This window comes from Anomalospiza imberbis, chromosome 1 (assembly GCF_031753505.1).
Source record: "Anomalospiza imberbis isolate Cuckoo-Finch-1a 21T00152 chromosome 1, ASM3175350v1, whole genome shotgun sequence".
NCBI lineage: Eukaryota > Metazoa > Chordata > Aves > Passeriformes > Viduidae > Anomalospiza > Anomalospiza imberbis.
Window position 1 is genome coordinate 70,896,893 of NC_089681.1, and position 21,226 is coordinate 70,918,118.

At 43.6% G+C, this 21,226-nt stretch overlaps 1 protein-coding gene across 1 annotated transcript; it reads left to right on the top strand.

Annotated features, from left to right (window-relative positions):
- The first annotated feature begins 204 nt into the window (after positions 1 to 204).
- Positions 205 to 17,462, top strand: UBE2QL1 (ubiquitin conjugating enzyme E2 QL1). The gene is made up of 2 exons (XM_068196322.1): positions 205 to 1,423; positions 16,665 to 17,462. The coding sequence occupies exons 1-2, from the start codon at positions 638 to 640 to the stop codon at positions 16,794 to 16,796; spliced, it is 918 nt and encodes a 305-aa protein (XP_068052423.1). The 5' UTR covers positions 205 to 637; the 3' UTR covers positions 16,797 to 17,462.
- The last annotated feature ends 3,764 nt before the right edge of the window (positions 17,463 to 21,226 follow it).

Genomic DNA, 21,226 nt, shown 5'->3' on the forward strand with positions numbered 1-21,226 from the left:
TGTGGCGGCGCTGCCCGGGCGGGCGGCCCCTCTCCCCGAACAAAGGGCCGAGCGCGCCGCGGGCCGGCGCGGACACAGCGGGGGCTGCGCGGGCAGGCTCCGACCCCCCCGACTGCTTCGGGGGGAGGCGCCCGGAGCGGCGCGGGGCCCGGCCCGCCGGGAGCCGCCGGGGATTGGCTCGGCCGAGCGCGATCCGAAGGTGCCGGGGAAGCCATCTGCAGCGCAGGCGGTTTCGCCGCCGCTGAGCGGGGGGAGGGAGGGGGCTCTCCCGTGCGGGAGGCTGGGGGATTTTTTTTTTTTTTTTTGCCTTCCTACCTTTCCCCCCCGCCACCACCCTCCTCTTTCCTTTTCACGGGATCATGGCCACGGCGGTGGGGCCGTGATGTCCGCGGGAGCAGCCCCGCTGCGGCAATGCTGCCCGCCGCAGCTCTAGGCAGGGGAGGCGTTTGAGCGGCGGCCGCACATCCTCCGGTACCGCGGCGGCACCGCCGCCTCTCCGCGCCCGGACCGGCGGAGAGGCGCTTCGCCGCCAGCCCGCCAACAGCGCACCCGCCGAGCCGGGCTTTAAATTGATAATAACGACACTAGAGCCCCACCGGTGCTCAGAGGCGGGAGGGATCGCAGAGCCGCGCACAACATGGCCACTCTGCTGCGGAAAATCGGGCTGATCCGGCTGCACAGCCGGGACACGGAGGACCCCAAGCACCACCACCGCAGCAGCAGCCAGCAGGGCTCCTCACTCCGCGGCAGAGGCAACCAGAAGAACAGCAGCAACAAGCCGCAGCCGCAGGGCCCCCCCGGGGGCGGCTGCAGCAGCAGCAGCAGCGAGGGCAGCCCCGGGGGCCACAAGAACAAGAAGGCGCCGGAGCCGGCCAAGCAGCCCCCGCAGCAGGCGCGCTCGGGAGTCGGCCGGGAGAAGCCGCGGGAGGTGGGCAAGGAGCCCGGCGCCGGCAAGGAGGCGGCGCAGCGGCCCGGCCCCGGCTCCGGCCCGGGATGCGGGTCGGGGCCGGCGGCGCTGGTGCCCGCGGGCCGGCAGCAGCACTGCACGCAGGTGCGGACCCGGCGGCTGATGAAGGAGCTGCAGGACATCGCGCGGCTCAGCGACCGCTTCATCTCGGTGGAGCTGGTGGACGAGAGCCTCTTCGACTGGAACGTGAAGCTGCACCAGGTGGACAAGGACTCGGTGCTGTGGCAGGACATGAAGGAGACCAACACGGAGTACATCCTGCTCAACCTCACCTTCCCCGACAACTTTCCCTTCTCGCCGCCCTTCATGAGGGTGCTTAGCCCCCGCCTGGAGAACGGCTACGTCCTGGATGGCGGGGCCATCTGCATGGAGCTGCTCACCCCCCGCGGCTGGTCCAGCGCCTACACCGTGGAGGCCGTCATGAGGCAGTTCGCCGCCAGCCTGGTCAAGGGGCAGGTAGGGCTCCCTGCTCGCGGAGGAGCACACGCACCCATCGCTCGGGATGCGGGTCTGAGCGGTGCTCGGGTGGGAACCCCAAAGGCGGACGGCCTGCGGCTGTCCGCCCCCAGGCCCGGTCCTGCCCGAGTACCTGGTGTCACCGGTGGGGCGAAGGCAGGGACACAAGAGTTTGGCTCCGGGGTCCCTTCTCCGGTAGGTGCGGCAGAGGTGCGGAGCGGCTTAGAGGGACGAGGAGCACATGCATCCATCGTGTCCTCCCGCCCAGCTTTTGTCCCTGTGCTTGGCTCTGCCGCCTGTGGCACACCAAGATATCGTGCTCGTTACCCCCGATGGGCACCTCCTTCGCCCCACAGCAAAAGGGGGCTCTCCGGGCTCCAGTGGGGTTTGGGATTGGTGCCTCTTGCCCTTCACCAAGCAGTCGGCCATACTCGCTGGTCCCTTGCATGCAGTGCTGCCGCTGGCGGAGGGCGCGACGCTGGAGCTGCTGCCCCCAGGTCTTTGTCTGCGCTGTCCCGCATAGCATCCCTCCGGGGACGAGGGGCGAGCCCGGCTTTGGGGCTTGCCACACTGCCCTGAGGTGTGCCGCGGGGTCACGCCGGGAGTCGCTGCCCGAGCTGCTGGCAAACTTGTACAGGTTTCAAATCGTCCGGCCCGAAAGGAACAAGTAATTTGGGCTAGGTACTGCAGCAGCCAGACGGTTCCTGCCAACTCTCCTCTTCAAAGGAGGTGATCGGTTCTCCCGGCAGAGGATCTAGTTTGACCTGAAACGGTGCATTTTATGCTGTTTTTTTTTTTTTTCCTTTTTCTCCTGCAGAATATCCGTAGAAAAGAAATATATCATAAGCAGTTTTTAATAAATGGGCAAATAGTGCTGGTTGGCAGTAGCTCTTTATGCCTTATATTACCCTTTGTATTATAGTGGGCAGTGCACACATGGCTGTGACAGGGTGGTTTTCCTGTTCGTGAATGCCCTTGAACTCGGGGGACATGCACAGCTCCGTGTTATCAGTAAATAACTAAGTAACTTCTTAAATTTCTATCTTGGCAAGGAGGTGGGGAAAGAGTAAATAATAACCTATTTTGTATTTGCTTGAAAATGAGGTTACTCCTGTTGCTTCTGTGGAATTGCTTGCCTGAGCAGAAGTAAAGGCTTGTTTCTTCTTAAGACTGAAATTAATTTTGAGTTTTCAACAGGCTCTCTTGTAAGTGGCTTGTCCTCCCTTTAACCTATTTGATTTGAGCCTACTGCTCCTTTTTTTAAAATCAGACAGTATTTTTCTCTGCACTTCATTTCAATAGGTCAAGTTTCCTAGGTCACCTTGGGATATAAAAAAAATCTACCAAGAAAAAAAAGAAAGTTTTAATTAACACAGAGGATGAGATACCTTGAAGTTCTGTAGCTGCTCTTATTGTATTACACTGTTTGTTAACCCGTCACTTTTTAGAGAGGTTCTTTTTATTTGTTACAAAAATTCAGGATAATTCTAAATTCACTCATTTTGTAACAATTCAGCCTCTTTCTGCAGTGTTGAATGTTAAAGGGGTTCAGTGAATATTTACTGGGATCATAAAATGGCTCAGTGAAGAGAAGCACTGAATTGTTTTGTTAGTAATAAATTCTGAGCTACATAATCTGACAATTTTCTTCCCTGAGCCACTTATGAGATTTCCAGAAAGAAGTAGCAGTTTTTGATTATCAGAGGATGTTTATGTGTGCATCATTAATAAACACATTTAAAAAGCAAGAGTTTCAATAACATTCTTCCAGAAGTTTGCAAAGTTAATTATGACAAAGAGAGAACTGGATTAAAAAAAAAAAAAAAGGCAGAAATAAACTGCTGACAGTAACTTAGTAGTTAAATTGATATAACATGGCACGTGTCAACCTCTCAGATTGTTCAATCCAAGTGGAAAGGTTATTAGACGGTCTGGCCAATATGTTTATTTTCTGGGTTAGAGAGATCTCGCCTGTGATGGGTTTGCCGGCCTGTCACCGTAGCTGGGCTCTGTGTCATGGGAGCCACGTTTCTGTAATTGCACTCCCCTCGTTATGTAATCCGCACTCCATTGCATAATAGGGCTCAAAATACGACTGGCGCTGCCCTATCCCTGTTCCATTTTACAGGTGATCCACTTTAGACCAGTTAGTTTTTAAACATAAAAATGGAGCCGACGGAGCATCGAGGGCTGAGGTGCTGCATTCCCCAGCGCTGTGTGGCCGGGTTTGGGTGACTCCTGCCGTGCCGTGGGCAGTCTTGGTGCCTGCAGGAGCCATCCTGAACAAATAGCCATGGCTGTCACCAGGTTAATTGTGTAATTTCTGTAAGCAGCCTGCAATAACATGAAATATTCAAGATGCAGTTCATCAGCAAGGCTGGAAGAGTGAGGGCCATTCTCCATCGCCTCACAATGAGTCTGCCTGAGCAAATGGCAGCAGCCATTGGGCTCAGGGGGAGATGGGGCACTGCTGCCACCAGTGAGTCAAAGGGACCTTCCAGAGAAATGTCACTGGTCCCCAGCAGTGGTTTAGCATGAAATCACCATGAATACTCCAGCCTGTGACACATTCAAGAGTGTGCCTGGCTGGCACGGGTGCCAGTGTGAGTTGGCAGGGCTGAGTGTTCTGTTGGCACACCTTCCTCCTTGGGGCAGTTCAGGGGATCGAACCAAGGTGGCTCATTTTGTTGGACATTTCTTGTCAGTCCCATTTTGCTGAGCTAGCTGTGGCACTGTCATTCTCTGCTGGTTCTTCGAGGAGAAACAGCACTTCTTGGTCTCCTGGTAGAGCTAGTAGTGGCTGTGAGCATGTATGACCTTTTGTTTTTTTGACAAAGCAATCCAAAAGCAGATAAAATTAACATTGAAAATACATTCTCAGTTAAGATTCTTGACAAACTCAAAAGTTTTTTCATGGATTTCACAGACCTTTTAGCAGAGTAGAAGAGAAATTGAGATAAGTCATTCTGACATCTCATGGGATGTCACTCAGGAGTTGTGTCTGTACAGAAGCTTAAATGTGCAACAGAGAAATTAAGAGTTAGCACTTTTCTGTTACTTTTCAGCATTGCACTTTTAAATGGTGAAACCTGTGTCCAAGTTCCCAGACCTGAGCATGCCTCCCAGGGCTTGGATTTTAAAGCAGGGTCACTGTTTCTCTCGATTTCACCAATCAGGAACCATACGCCTCAGGTGACCTTGCTTGAGAGATGCCCTACCTTATGGGATTCACACTCTAGCTTCCCATCATGCATCTAGCATTGTATTTTTAGATTTTTTTTTTGTCTGTAAATAAAAATGTTCAAAATGGAAGAGAAATTACTTTTGTTTGAATATAACAATTCAACAGCCCCAAATTTAACTTTTTTTTCCCCTCAGTTTTCAAGGAAAAAATGTTAATTAACAAACAAGTTGGGGTTTGTTTGGTTGGTTGCTTCAGCTATTCAGCTGAGAAAATCAATTATTCACACAGCTCTAGTCAGTATCTTGAGGGGAATTCTCAGTACATCAAAGGCCAAAGATTGTTTATCTGTCTGGGATCCAGAATCCTATTTTAAAAAACTTGGTGTTGTCCTTAACTCAACTGTAGCTTTGCCTTTAAAGGGATGACTTTGTACTTGCTTCTTGCACAGTCAGCTGCTCGCTGGCTCCTGTCATCACAGGCAAGAGCTTGACCCTGCTGAACCAGCGAAACAGTTGCCGTGAGCAGCCAGGGAGCTGGGGTGCCAGCCAGGAAGGTGGGGTGATGCTAATGAAATAATTTAAATACCAGTTGTTTATCGTCCTGGAGGCAACTGTTCGACATGTCTGTCTAGGCAGAACTTCCCTTGCCTGTCTCTCTGTGTCTGTCCAGGCCATTGAGATGGTCCATGGAGCATTACTCCTTCTTAGCCCTTTAAAATGATTTATTGATCATTTCAGAGAGAGGTTTAAAAATTAGTCAGTTGCTCTCCACTTCCAGATAATGGTGTCATTGTCATAATAATATCAATAATTGAAGGAAAGAAGGAAGGAGGAATGGTACTGGTTGTAGGAGAGGGGTGTCACAGCAGGACGTTCATCATGGCTCTCCTTGAGTGATAATGCACACAGATGAGACCAGTGCCCATGTTTCAGGGAGGAATAATCTCTCTCCTTTGAAAACATGGTAGATGATGTGGTCCCAAAGGAAAAGGGGCGGACTTTGTCCAAAACTAAGAGAGGGTTTTGTGTCTTCTAATAGATATGTTGTTTCTCACTGGACAGAATGGTTTGATGGACGTTTAAAAGAGGACAAAGCTATATACACCAGTGTCCAAGTAATTCATCAAGGTTTTGGTTTTTTTCTTTTTTTGAGAACAACAAACAGAGCTGCATCTGATGCCCTGGGGACTTCAGATGTAAGCTTGCAGTAGTGCTGACCAGTAGATGCCTTGTCCTCTTTTTTACAAGTCCCTTGTTCTGTCCATGGAGGCTGGGGACTGGACTGTCAGACTAGGCAGCTGTCAGGTAACTGTCAGCTCTGCAGATTGTCATGAAAAAAGGTCCTCATTTTGAGGGAAGTACTCCCTTGTTCTTTCAGTGAATTGGAGGAGCATAAAAATTTTTCCAGGTTTCTTGCAGGGAATAGAAAAAACATAGAAATTTTGCTAGGACATATTACAGTAGGAACAGGGTACCCCTAATTCTGAGTATTGTTGCTGTTGTGGGCTTCTGTATAATTATTTAAATAAAAATCAAAAGACAGTTTACAGTTAAGCTTTACTTTTGTATCAGAAAAGTTCCTGAATTCAAATAAAAGTTGTTGGTGTCTTTGATCCCTCACATTGTAACATTAGAAATACCACAGTGAAACCCTCTTTGTTTGCTTCAAATGCTATGTGCCCTGTATGACTATTGAATGGATTTATCTCTCCATTTTAAAGATTTTAAAGATGAGTTTTATCAGATTGAAACAGCAGAAATGGGCTTTTTTATGGCAAACAGCTAGAGAAGGTAGCTGTTAATCATAGTCTAAATTACTCCCTCTTCATCCTTCCAAACAAAATTGTGATAGCAGATGGGACTTGCACGGTGTCCAGGAGGTCAGCAGACTCCAGGTCTTTCAAATATGTATTGCAGAAATTAATTGCAGGTCCATGGGTTTTCATACTCCAGATGCTGGGTTTGAGCAGTGTAGCCATGAATAAATTAGCTAATCTGAAAGGCTGCAGAAATGTACGAAGAGCAGAGTGGTCTCTGAATTATTTGGAGCCATTGTGTCCTATTAGGACCTTAAAAAATTGAATTGCTTTACTTTTTGCTTTTGATTAGTTGCCTGAGAAAGTGGTGATGGTTATCCTCAAGAGGGGAAATGTTGCTTTAGGTCCATGGGTGAAAAACATTGACTCATATACAAGGATGACAGAGGAGACCAAGACTGTGTTAGGGGACTTGTTTCCCATGATAGGTATAAATGCTGAGCCAAAGAGATAACAGAATATTGTCTACAGAGGAAAATCAGATCTTTTGATCTGTCAAAAATCAAAAATCAAAAATCAATTGAGAAATGTAGGATTGGAAGCTGAAGTTTAAGTGGGAGCGTATGTATTGAGATGCTGGGCCTGATAAACGGGCTGGAAAAAATAATTGTTAATGTGTACTCTGGTATATTGATGTTCTGACCATCCACTATTATTATGCAAATATTCCACTGAGAGGAATGAAGACACAGGGATTCCAACTCATTGAAATAGGAGGTTGGTTTAATTCTTTTAAAAAGCAGAGGGAACATGATCTCCATTTTTCTCCTTCAAAGCATAAAAATGAAAATTTTAAAATACTTTCAACTATCCCTATTACTGTTAAAATAGTTATCAAATAAATGAAATCCCTGAATTAAGCCAAATACTAACTTTAAAACACGCTTTTACTCTTCTTGGCAATACTTCGCTGATCTCCTAAATAAAACTTTGAAAGAATTGTGGCTTTGGATTTTGTGACAAAATTGAATTTGCTGAAAAGAGCAAGATTCTTCTTCCCTGAATTATATAAGAAGTGTTCATTTTCTTTAGTGTGAGTGTTCAGGCAGAGAGAACCATGTAGCATTGGGGTGCTTTGTTAGATAATTCATTGAAAATTGTATTTTTTCACATGCAGAAAGCCGTGCAGACATCATGAAGGGTGATGTCCTGAAGGAGTAACCTAAATAACCCACTTTCTATTGTGAGGAAGATTTACTCTTCCTTTTACAGGCTAGGCTTGAAAATATGCAGCTTTCCTAGCATCCACACAATGCCCAGGGATTTCCACGCATGACTGGATACTTCCAGATTGAAGATTTGTAACTCCACAGTAATTCAGCTCCTCATATCCTGGGAGTTTGATTGCCAGGCATGATCTGTGGCATGTCCCCCTGTGGGCATCTGCTCTCACAAAGTGGGACGGTGGTTAAGTAACATAATATTTACTGCGTTTCTTTTTCCCATCTCAGCTCCTTTGGGCTGATGAGAGTCAGTGAAGGGCTCTTCTTTTCCTTGACGTATTCAGTCCTTCACATGCAGTTTCCAGTTTTCTCTTGTGAATGCCAAAAAAGGTAATGCTGACATTCAGTGCAAAGGGAGATGGGCGGTGGGAGGATTGCTGGGTGCAGTTCCTCTGCAGTTAAACAGGGAGAACCTCACATGCTATGGCAGTTATGCTGGCTGAATGGCTCAAAATGTGTCTTAACTGTAAGATGCACAGGATCCAGTTGTTGCACTTGTAAATGGAATAGCAGGTTTCTCTTGGATGTCACTGTATTTTTTGAAAGTATGAGGTCTGGTCTGTGTTGTACTCCACAGATCATTTCTGGATGCTGCTGAGCATTACACGTTGGCCTTTAACTCCATCTGGAAACTGCAGTAACTTGAGTAGATCCTGGAAGTCTCAGGACAAGCTTTACAGGAAGGATGTGATACTGTTACCTAACCCGGCTCACAGTGAAATGAGCACTGCACTGGGAATGGAAAGTACCTGAGCTAGGGAGAAGCGTAGGTGTGCTTTGATGAAAGTGAATTTGTAGTCTTTAGCGCTGTGCACAGAACAGGTAAGTAGGCACCAAACTACAGATGTTCAGGTGATTCCTCTTCTGAAACAGGATCAAGGTGCCGGTCTGATTTGCCCCATTCCCGTTAAAAGTCACACTGAGGAAGGATACATCAGGCATGTCTGTCCCCAGCCACGCGTGGCAGATGCGTGCCTGGCTCATACATGTGCAGAGTCTGTCCTTTGAAAATGTCTTTTTATCTGCTTCATGATCTTGTGCATTTTCTTGTTTAAATTGATGATTCTCGTTGATTTAATCCTTTGCTACACAGGCACTCCAAAACCCATGGAACTACTGCAGTGACTCCTTGATAGAGTTACAAGTCAGTTATAATCCCAAACCTGCATGAGTGAAAATAAACCCAAGGAAGGAAGACATAAGCCTGTGTTATTAAATGGCCCGGAGCTCAGATGCTTGTCATAGTCAGGCTTTATGAGCTGTGGAATGACTTGGTATTTCTCGTGTTTCTAGGCTTGTGCTACAAATGGTAACAAGCCCCCAGCTGCAGTGAGAAGGAGTTGTTTCCATAATACATGTCCATGAAAAAACCAAAGCATCGCGAAAGATAAGAAATTGAAATTAGTTTTTCAAATTTTCTATGAATTTTTATAAATATTAGATTTTCTGTAAATTTGACAGTATTATTTCCATTAAAATATACCTGGCATCGAAGTGTTCTATAATTATTTGTGGGAGGAGGTTGGAGCACTTAGCCTGAGAAAAGGGGATCAGAGTTTAGCTTCCAGGTTTTGCCACTGACTTCAGGTGCAGTCATGGGCAAGTCATATAGCTTCACCATATTCCTCTTTCCCACACGTAAAGTACAGACAAATTTATAAATGACCCAAAGGTTATTTGAGGATATGTGCTTGAAGCACTGAGAGGGCTCTCTCAGTAGATGTCCATGTGCATCAGTATGAAACATACTGCAGTCAAGAGATTGGCACATTCATATAAATAGCAGTAGAAAAGCACATCCACTTGTGACTCTGATCTTACTAAGTTTGGGTTTAACTCGATTAGATGTTCCCAGATGCAACCTGCTTTTTACTACTGTTTTGTTCTTATTTTTTTTGTTTTAGCATTGTAAAACTTAGGGGAATGTGAAGATAGGCATTGTTGTGGTGCCTTTGTTTTTACAGCCTGTCACAAAGGATGGTTGGGTTGGCTTTGCTTTGGTTGGGTTCACACCCGTGACTATGTTTGACTTGGGTAGCTTCAGGTTCCTGATGTGGAGGACCTGTGAGCTTATGCAGAGTTGCTGTCATGTTCCCAGCCTTTTCACCTGAACTGGCCCTCAGGAACTCTGCTAGTGCCTGATTCCACAGAGGGGTGCTCCAGGGAGCTCAGCAAAAGACTGAGAATACATAGCAGAGAAAACATCTCTCTGTCACGTAGACTAGTAAGTGCCCTTCTGATGGCAGGGAACAGGGACTGTCTCTTTTGACAGAAGCCCACCATGTTGTCATACTTTCAGCCCTGGAGACGCTTGAGTCACCAATAATGTAGCCAGCCACCCAAATTTTCTTATTATTTTGCCAGCACAGAGTTTGTCCTACCGAGAAAATGCAGGGAGGGAGTTTCTTAACCCTCATCTGTGCTGAAATCACACTGCCAGCTCGGTGCTCTCTTAGGGAAAGGCGAGGGAGAGCAGTGAGTGCTCTGTAGCTGTCAGACAGAGATTGGGGCTGTAAGCGTTTGTATCGATTAAGAGCTACTGGCACCAGGCTACTGGCACAGACAAATGAGCATGAATAATTACTCAGCTGCAACTCAGATTTCTTTTTCCTGGACAAAGAACAGTTATGCTCCCAGAAGGCACAATTTATAGGATGCTTTAAAGTTAGAACTTGCTATGTTTTCACTTCTCTTATGGATAATTCTTAAAAAGGAGACCAAAAAAGGCATGGAAGTACTGCTTTGGAAATTACACATTTGCAGGAAAACCTCCATGTTTTAATTCACTTATGCAACAGCATTATAAGTATTTGTCTGTATCACTTTCTATACCGCTTTATTTTAGCTGTAGCTAATAATCATATACAGTGCAATATAAATTGTGTGCAGTTTTTGAGACATGATTAACTGTGCCTCATCAGTACATGAAGGAAAAAAATTATAAACTGTGTAATTGGGGGGAGAGACTGTGTATATTGCGTTTTAACAGCGATGTTGTGACACATTGCAATCACTGCACTGAGAGCATGACAGTACTCACTTCAGCATCGCTCTGCTTTTGAATGTGTCTCTAAAGCCAGTGGAAATATTTTCTTCTGAAAGCTTGTTTAAATATTCTAGGATGAGGCTGGTTGAGGCTTAAGCACTGAGTGCCTCTGTTCCTTATCAGAAAATGTTTGAGTACGTTTGCATAGAATAGTTGGGGCCCAAAGGCGTTAGTCACTGGCACATTATGGAACATGTTACATACCGGAAACTCATAGCATGATTCAGTGTTTAGGAAATTCATGAATTTTGTGTCATACATGGAGAAACCTGGCACAACAGACTTGGAAAATAGGCATATCGTTGTGGATCATCTTCCTGTCCATGGAGGGATCGCCATAGATGCTGTGTCTGGCATAGTGACTCTCTGCAGTCTTTTGTGTGCTTCTCTCTCTCTGCTTGTTTTCCGTCTCCTGACATTTACCTAGGGTTGGGTCAGCAGAGCCTGCTGTAGAGATCTGTTAAGGGATGGAGACAGAAAAGGAAACTGCAGCCATCCATGTGTCCTTACGCTGGCTTACATGATGGGCCAAGGTTAGCCCCACGTATAGAAGGCTTGTGCGATTTGCCCTTGGGAGACCAACCTGGAGTTATTTGCATTGCCAGGACAAATGAAAGTACACAGGGCTGAGGAGATTGCATTAAGAGCTGTGCTAACAACACGAAGGTTTGCCTGCTTCTAAGTCTCTTAGCTGTGCACTACTGGAAATTTACACAGCTTTTGTTAGCTGGTCCAGGTAAAACGCCTGGATGTGGCTGAAGGTTTGCTGTGACACCTCAGAGATCCACAGCACAGCAGCTTACATTGTTTCCACAATAACATCAGCCCTGTAAGGGCTCATGGCTGTGTACATTAAAGCTCTGAAAATTTGGAACCTAATAAAGCAGGGAGTAGCATCAGAAGTGGACTGAGCACAACCTTGAAGGGTTCAGGACCTGGCTGTGCAGTGCCACAGTGATCTGTGTTGGCAGTTCATCTCCAAGTATCTAAGCTGGACTTGGAGACCACCACAGGTCCCTTTCAGCCATACTTTTGGTGATTGTATGATCCTGTGGAAGGTTGGCCTCTGTAACATAGCCCTGTCCTTCTAGGGAGTGCCAACAGGACACCCACAGAAGCATACCTGGTACTGTCTTAAAGTCATTGGGTTTGGATCTGGGAGCTACTATCATTTATTTGACAAGAGAGGGAACTCTCTTTGCCAGAGAAATCCTCTTGAGGCTGTCCTGACTCAGTAAGGACCAGAAGAAATGGCAAGACCTGATTGTCATGACACCATAGGCCAGCTGTGGGTAAATATATGGTCATAGTGGGCTCAAGAGTTTCAGGCTTTATATTTTGTTTCTGTACAGGACATAACTCTGTCTTTGGACTACCTTTTTAAGAGCTGGACTACCAGATTTTAAAGAGCTAATAGTTGTTGAGTTGGATATTTTTGAGGATATGCTTCAGTGTCACAGAGCATTATGAAGGGGAGATGTGTTCACAGAGACTACTGTGGCATCACTTGGAAGTAGAGAAGCTGCCAGATTTGCCCACAGAGGTCCACAGATGTGAATGTGTCATGTTTTAATCTCAGCTGCCAACCAAATACTGCACAGTCACTCCTTCACCTCATCCCCTGGCTGGCTGGGGAGGAGAATCAGAAAAAATGAGTAAAAACTTGTGGGTTGAGATAAGGAGTTTGATAATTGAAACTAAGTAAAATAGAATACTAATAATAATAACAAAAACCCCAATTGTAATTAAAGACAGACAAAAAAAAAAAAAAAACCACAAGAAAACCAAGTGATGCACAATACCATTACTCACCACCCACTGACAGATGCCCAGCCCCATCCCCAAGCAGTGATTGGCCTCTCCCAGCCAACTCTCCCTAGTTAATGTCCTGGGCATGATGTTCTATGATGTGAAACATCCCTTTGGCCCGTTCAGTTCAGCTGTCCTGGCCATATTCTCTCTTGGCTTCTTGTGTGCCTGCACACTGGTAGAGCACAAGGCACTGTGAAAAATCCTTGGCTTAGTGTGAGCATTGCTCAGCATCAACTAAAACATAGGGGTGTTATGAATATCATTCTCATGCTGAATTCAAACCACCACTTCTACTAGAAAGAAAATGAACTCTATTACATCTGGAACCAGGACAGGGGGACAAATCATGAGATTCACCTTGAGTTATTTGCTGAACATAGCAGGAGGGAGTGGTTGGTCCCTCGATACGGCTGGGGTCCTGAGAGGGCTGCCCACAGCAGATCGTGTTCCAGGAGGTCTTTCTGCCCGCCATTATCAGGGTTATAGACTGGATGCTTATCAGCTGTTTGTGCAGGCTCATTAGTTTGGGCAAAGCCTGGATGAGTGGCATGCGATTGCTCGCTGTGCCATGCAGGCTGGCCACAGCAGGAGCACGAGCGAGGGAGGAGGCTGAGCGCAGCACACGTACCCCTGCGTTTCAGCGCGGCTGCATAAAAACCAGTTGGGTGCTGTGGCATTGCTTTCACCTTTCATATGTTTCTAGCTTGTTAAAATTATATCTTGATAAGTACATGAAGTCACAGCAGATGGTAAAATCTGAAACGTTCTCTCCAACTCTTTAATTAGGTTTTCAGTTATCCCTTTATGAAAGGCACTCTGCGAGTGTCTGAAAGTATTGCAAGTATTTAAATAATCTCCTGGTGCAACTTCTCAGAGCTGAAGTCGACAGTGATATCTTTATTAAAGGCTTTCTTGGGTTTTTGCTGTTTTGTTTAACCTCTTGTGGAATGTTTTGATCTTGTTCAGATACCAGTTTGATATCTTTCCTTGATGTGGTGCTGGATGCATCAAAAAGTTGGCCATGCAAATGATCTGTATTCCTTACCCCAGCAGTAGTGACACATGTGGTTTGGGGATTGGTCAAAATGCAGTTGTGCCCAACAGAGCTGTGGACAGCACATATTTACGTACTGTATTTACCATCACTGCCGTGTTTACAGAATGCAGCAGCTCACAGTCCAGAGTTAAAATGACTGCATGTTTAAGTAGCAGGCTGAAAATAAACTGTAGTCAGGGCTGGTAGCGGTGCCTGGTAAAATATTTGACACTTTCTTCTATAATTGCATCCAAAATGACATTTTTACTTAAATTTGGGAAGAATTTTTTGAGAATTGCAAAAAACTAAAAATCAGTAAGACAGTAGATACCACCCAAGTATAGGCTTGAAAACATCTGAAGTTGGTCAGCTGAAATTCCAGCCTTCTTTCTTTTTACCCCAGGTTTACTTGAGGCAGCAAATAGAGTAACTTTCAGTCTAGGAGGTTAAATTTTATCCAAATTATAAACAGCTGACAGGAAGTTGGTTAATAAGAGACAGTGCTGACCATGCCAGCCATAGTTCCTGTATAAGCATAGAAATACATGGACTGCAGTAGGGTAGAATTAGCTGGCCTTTGATGGTGCAGTTCACATACAACCTGTATATGGTACCAGAGTGGAAGTGGATTTAATGATCTGTTGCATTAATAACTGAAAAGTTTCAGAATAAACTCGTGAAATTAGGTTCCTTTCATCTGATATGGCTCCAGTAACATTTTACATGATGTGATGATCCTTACCGCATCATTATGACACCAGAGAATTCTTACATTCCTGCTTTGAAAGCTGTGCAGAGTCGAAACCAAACATGAGCTGTTCACAATGCAAAAGTCCTACTTTTAGGTACAACTTAGTATTATTTTGTAAAAGCTAGGTGAGATGTGAATCATACTGTCCTAGATGCTATGCATATAATTCAGAAAGTGTCAAAGACTTAAAGGATAAGAAATAATGTGCAAAACACAGGAGATGACAAATGGATCTAATCCAGAAATTAGGAAGCAGAGTAAGTTTATATTTACTTTCAAAAGTATTTCAATGGTGAGATTTTGAGGACAGCATTTTCTTTGCTGATTTAATCTTCTGTTGCACTTTTTTTTTTTCTTTTCCTATGTTTCTCTGAGTGTGCTTCCAACAAAAGCTCAGATTAGGAAGAAATTGCAAAATGTTTTGTAACAACAAAAATTCTCCTGCAGAAAAATTATGATTGATAATTATATATGATATAATTATGTATTATAATTATGGAATAAGATTTTTAAAATATGTTATTTAATTATTTCATCTGTCACAACTAAAAATGAGTATTTTCTAAGAAAATTTATGATCGAGACTCAACTGAGAACCATTCAGATCATCCTTATTTAGTACGTATTAATTGCTGAATTTGTGTGGAGATGTAGAAGGTGTCTTGCTGTTTGGTCTATCAAGGGAGTTTAAAGAGGAAATAGATTTCCAGTCTGTAAATGGCAGCTAGGGAGAAAGGCAAAGAAAAGCATTGACAGGTAAAGCAGATGTTTTGGGGAAAAACAAATGTGTATAAATTGACTGTGAGTAAATCGAGGTAGGAATTGGAGGGTATTTGTAATCTTTGGTTAAGGTATGCTGTGAGAGACCACTCAAACTGCGCCAAAAAATTATTTGTTAAACAGGAGTAGGAAACAGCGTTTTCTTTCATGTGTCCATGGTTTTACTGTAACAAGAGCAGTGCTGAACACAAAAGAACCTCTGCAATATTGTGACAGCTTTCTAGAAAGAAATTGTTTGTCCACACTGCAGACTAATCTTACTCATTTTAGTCTGTAAATTTGATACTCCAAGGACAGATTTTGCTTTCTTTTTCCCCATTTCCTCCCTTTTCTTCCCTCCATATACATGATTTATTTTCTCAGTATTTGTTGCATGCTATTGCAAATGCCAATTTTTGGTTTAAATTCCAAATTGACAGTAAAATCAGGAAAGCAAAATATGATTTTTGAGCTAAAGAACATAAAAAAATGAGAACATACTAAGTTGGTTCTTAATAATTGTAACACTAATACGGTATCTGCTCATCAAATACAATTCAATGTTAAAAAGGCATTTAGTACAATCTATCAAACAATTACTAAAATTAGTAGACTAGTGACTTTAATAAACTTCTATTTTGTAATGAATCCAGTAGGCATAAATACTGTAAAGGTATTTATTTTATTTTAATGATTTTGTTTAAAGGTATTCATTGTTGTAGAGTGGTATTAATCTGCAGCTGTAATTCTTTCTTTTATCTCTGTTGGTTGGTAATTGACACAGACCAATGTGAAAAATAAGGTAAGATATTGATAACTCAGTAAAAGTCTCTACTGCCAAACAAGGATTTGAATTTTCATACAGCTGTGCACTTAGAGGTAATATAATATTATAATAACAGCAGGGTAATAAAAATGCAGTATATGCAAATAGGTATATTGTCATTAATTATCAAACTCGGCATGAAGGGGTAATAAACAAATTAGAACTTTCGATTTAAGATGGAAGCAAGTTGGTTTTAGGCACTCCTTTTAGAAGGGGCAGAGCTGTTCGCTTCTCACGAGTAGGTCGCAGGAAGAAGGACGGAGTGTGTCCCACGGGATGGATGTCATTTTTGGTGTCCCTGCGCGCTGGCAGCGGGGGTGAGGCGCGGGCAGCCCTGAGCGCAGCCGTGCCCGGGCAGTCGCTGTCTGCCAGCCCCCGGCAGGGCAGGAGGGGTGGGCATGAGGGGCCTCAGCCAAGCATGGAATGCCGGGGGTGTCCGGGAGCAGCTGAGAGGGAAGCGAGCCCGAGGCACGGCCGCAGCAGCAGCCGCGGGTTGCTGCAAGCGGGGCAGCGTGCCAGCACAAGGGCTCACTGCGAAGGAACAGCCCCGCAGATGCCTTCTTTCTTTTTTTTTTTTTCTTTTTTTTTTCCCCCACCTTCTTACCCGTTCACTGAATATCATTTTAAATCATCTCTGATAATGCATTTGTCTGCTCAGGTTTGGGAACTATGCTTGCTGGAACCTTTAAATGAATGCCTCTCGTCCTGATGAGTTGAAAAGTTAAGCTGTGGTTTCCAGATGCGTGTCCACATCTTTAATGAAGGTTTTCTTTTTGTGTTTGGCGCAGGGCCGTATCTGCAGAAAAGCTGGCAAATCAAAAAAGTCATTCAGTCGAAAGGAAGCTGAAGCAACATTTAAGAGTTTGGTGAAGACCCATGAAAAATATGGGTGGGTCACCCCGCCCGTCTCTGATGGCTGATGTTAGCAACCTGCACTTGACAAAAATGCTGAATAAAAGTACTGTGACATCTCCTCAGTGCTGTACACCGCCCATCCTTTTCTACTTCAGCTTCAGTTACATACCATGAATGTCAAGGAGACATCTAAGTTATTTATGAACAGATGTGTTTACAGAGGGAGAGAAAAAAAATGCTGTTCAGGATTATATTTCAAGACTGGAGAATGGTCATCATTGAAGTCACTTGAGCGGATGCTGAGATTGCGTCATTTGCCCCCATACAGCCCACATTGTCTTCAGCTTCTTTCCATGACAGCAGCACCAAACAGCAGTACTGGAAAGTCTATCCATTACTGCTCAGTTCATTTAAATGTAAATGAAACAGTTAATATTTAATAGGGAAGCAGTGCATTGCAGGTACATGTTTGCTGTGCTGTTTATCTTTGTCTCCTAGCAGGTCAACATAACTTGAAGATTTGTCTTTATGTGGAACTGTGGTCTGCTGTGACTAAATTTAGACCTCATTTGTGCTCTATATATGACCTTTAATTCATAAATGAGACCAGAATTAAAATGCTGAAAGGTCCTAGTGTTGAAAAATTATTAAGTGGAATCACCCAACCGGTTACAATGTGCTCTCTGTGCTGATATTGTGATGTGCTGTTCAGAAATAAACCAGTGCAGTTAGCTGAAGGTTAGGTGGTTTTTTAAAACATGTCCACATCAGAGCTCAGAGGGGTTGGTTAGTGGTAGCAGAAAAATGATTACCCTGGTGGTACCTTCTGCAGTAGCATGTGGCCTGTCAGTTCTTCAAAACAGCAAAACAAATGAGTGGAAATGGACAAAGCAAACTTAAAATTTTATTTGTTTAATTTTGAAATGATATGCCAGTAACAGAGTAAAAATTTTCAAGTCAAATGGAACATGGTTTGTAAGATGATCTGCATGACTGGAATTTTTCTTTTTTATTTTTACTCAATAGACATTGTATGTACTTAGAGCCCAGTATCTGAGAAAACCCACTGATGTATATAAATGTCCTATTATTTAATCATTAAAATTTAAGTTTTCTGGTAAACAGATTGAAAAAACCAACTTTCTAAGGTACTCCATAAAAGCTGAAGGTAATGTTAAGAATGGTATAGAAAAGCATTAAAAAATGTGGATTCCGAATGGAAAATCGTATTGGACACGTGCTGAATAAAATCACCAGTATCGTTTCTGTTGCCTCAGGAATTCAATCATTTTGGCCAGCTTTTGTATTCAAAGTAATGGGTTTTCTGTTGTGAGATTCTGAGCACCATATAGATGTATCTGTCGTGGTGGTATTTTAATTGAAAGTAGGACAGTATCGATTGTAAGACTGATTTGGAGGGGGAAAGCAGTGTGTGTTTGGAAGCGCTTTCCATTATACGGCTAACGCGAGAACAAATCGAAATGGTTGACCAGTTTCTGTTTGTATTACAGCAACATTGGAGACTGTACAGAGAGCTTGGGGGTCTGGAGTTTGATTTAAAACTACACGCAGCATAGAAGAACAAAAGGAGTACAATGGAGTTCAAACACAAGAGAAGAAGCAGCAGAGCAGATATTCTTGCAGTGCTGGTGCAAAAACACTGTTCAGTGAGGCTGTCGAGCTTTGTCAGCTAGATAGAGAGAAAAATAATCAAAGCCTTCACCAAAAGGAATATGCAGGTCAGAGCCACTCAGTTTTGTGGGCACTGCAAGAATCTGGTTTCTTGCACTTCTGATCTCCATCAGTAGTCACTTCTCTTTCTCCTCTGATCGTTTGTGGTGTGCCTTAACTCAGCTACAAAGAGAAATGCTTCGCACCACAAATCTGCCCAGATCTTGCTGCCATTTATCTCACTCTGCTTTATACTTGGAGATAAGGCTATAAGAAGGGTATATATGTACTTTTCCTCTCAAACTGCTTATCAGTTCTGTGCATCCAGCAGCAGAATGTGTCTTTTGAATGAGGAATAACATTTCAAGTAATTCACTTTCTCAACTTTTATAAACTTTCTTTGCTCTCCCTTATGGAAGAGGAAACTGGTATGTTTAGTTAAGCATCAAATTATTTGTAATCCCTAGCAGGACTCCCTGAGAACATAGAGAGTGATCTAGCACTGGAAATCATAAGGTTTGTTATTTCCCTTCAGGAAAGCTCTTCCCTCATCAGCCCAGTAAAATTATGTTAAAAACAGCATGAAGGTGTGGTAAGTCTTTGTGGGGGGGGGATTATTTAATTTTCTGCTGTTTTTTAACCTCTTTTTTTTTCTGTCAGTGGGTTATTTTAAATCTTCCTGAGAACCATATCTTTAATATTTAATTAAAGGGTTAGCTAAAAGGAACATAGTGGGTGGATTGCTACCACTTCCTTCAAACCTACTTATTATGTGTCTTCTTAAGTGTGCTTTAAATAGTTAGAGCAAACATCATCGCTAAAAATCACAGTTACTTTCTGGCTGTAGGAGGTTCTCTGCATCACTCAGTGTCTTGGAGCAGTAGGAGAGGCAAATCAAAAAATCTGGAGTGCTTTGAAGCTGTAGCAGAAGGGGAGCAGAGTGCGTGTGATCATAAGCTGTGGCAACAACTCGTGCGAGGAGGAAAGAAGGCAAAGTACACTGCATGAACTAGGGCAGGATGAAGTTCCTGCTGAACCAAAAATAATCCTGCTGCTATTAAAGAGACGATGGCCTATGGAAGGAGCAGGTTGTGCTGGGGGCATGCAGGAAAAAGGGGACAGCAGGGAGTGCAGAAGCTTTGTGCTTCTGAGCAGGAAGGGAGAGAGGGAGATGGCTAGGAGAGTGGTTAATTAAGAGATCTATAAAGAGATTTTATCTGTTTTAGGGAAAATTAGTTCATGGTTTTTGTCTAGCTGTATGCTAGACAAGTTCTACTTTCTCTGCTACAGACAAGCCTAAAAGAAAAGTGAAGGAGAAATTGGGAAAGGAATGGTATATGAGAGGAAGGAAAAGAGGAAGACCTGAGAAGAGAGAGAAAGAGAGAGAGAGAGAGAGAGAGAGAGAATGTGGTCTGGAGAAAATATAACAGGACAAGTAAAACACATGACAATATAAAAAGGCTGATAGTAGAAGGGTATAAAACGAGGGAAGCAGCACAGCATCAGAAAAAGCAGTTTAGGTAGGACATACTGCAGGAACTTATTGCAGAGGTGCTCCAGGTACCTAAGATCCAATAATGTCTTTTTTGTTTGTATCCCAGAAAGTGAGAGTTTCTTCCATGTTCTATCCTGGCAGCTGAGAAGAAGGATGTTAGGATTTGGAGCTCTGTTGTGGAACCAAATCAGGTCATCGCGTCTCTTCTGTGACTGAGAAAGAAACCCAAGTGTCATTCCCAGATTCTAAATTCCAGGAGGCCAAAATGAAAACAGATTGGACAGTCATCTGCTTGGTCAAAGTTCCTCAAAATCAGCAAAGTGGAAGGATGTCTTTTGCAGACAGCAAATCTCAATAATCCCCATTTATCCAATCAAAAGTCTCCTTAGGATTTCTTGTAAAATTAGCAGTCAGCACAGGTCCTTCGGCTCTCATTAGGCCCATTTTATCAGGAACATTATTTTCCATCTGCTGTCCCCAGAACAGATGATTAATTTGAACCTATCATCTGGGGAGGTGTGAAGCTGTATTGGGAAGTTACTTCCTGGCTTCTTTAGAACATATCCTTTTGGATGATCTTCTTTGAGACTGAGAAAGCTATTTGAATGAATACAGGCATTGAGAAAAGCAAGCTTACAATAAGGGAAGAAGGCTATCCCTGAATACCTAAATGCTGAAAGATTTCCACAAGGAATAGAATTGTTGATTTATATGGGAATGTATTTCTGTGTCGTTAGAAACTGGTCCTAAAAATTCAACAATTGAAACCTTAGCAGTCAAAGACCTCTTTAATTTATGTTGTTTTCTGTCCCAAACACAGCATGTCTCCTTCATTCCAGCCTAAACTTCAGTCCTGAGCCCAGAGAAAGATCATAGGTATGGTCTGTTTATTTGGTATTGTGATATTGTATTATGTTAAAAAAAGAGACTTGTTTCATTATCATTCTCAAAAGCAGTGCATAAGATCCTAAACTGAAACTTCTTTAGTGAACAGCAGGGTTGGAACAAAGCCTTTCTAGTATGACAAATACACATATGACAATGTAACATACTTTTAGAGAAATCATTTAAAAAGACAGAGTCACAACTGCCAAGCAGTGATGGCTGTGATGGCCAATGCTCCGATGTGCTTGCAATTTCCATTCCACAGGAACTTGCAGTAGAGAGAAATAGCTTCTTAACAGGCTGACTGTACAGAGAAAAATAGTGTAGAATTAACTGGTTTTGGGTTTAAAGAATTAATTTAAAGTAAATGGTTTTTCTTCTCCACTTTTAAATTTTTTTTTTCTTTCAAGATTTTCAGGCACCCACATGGAGCCGCAGGTGTCT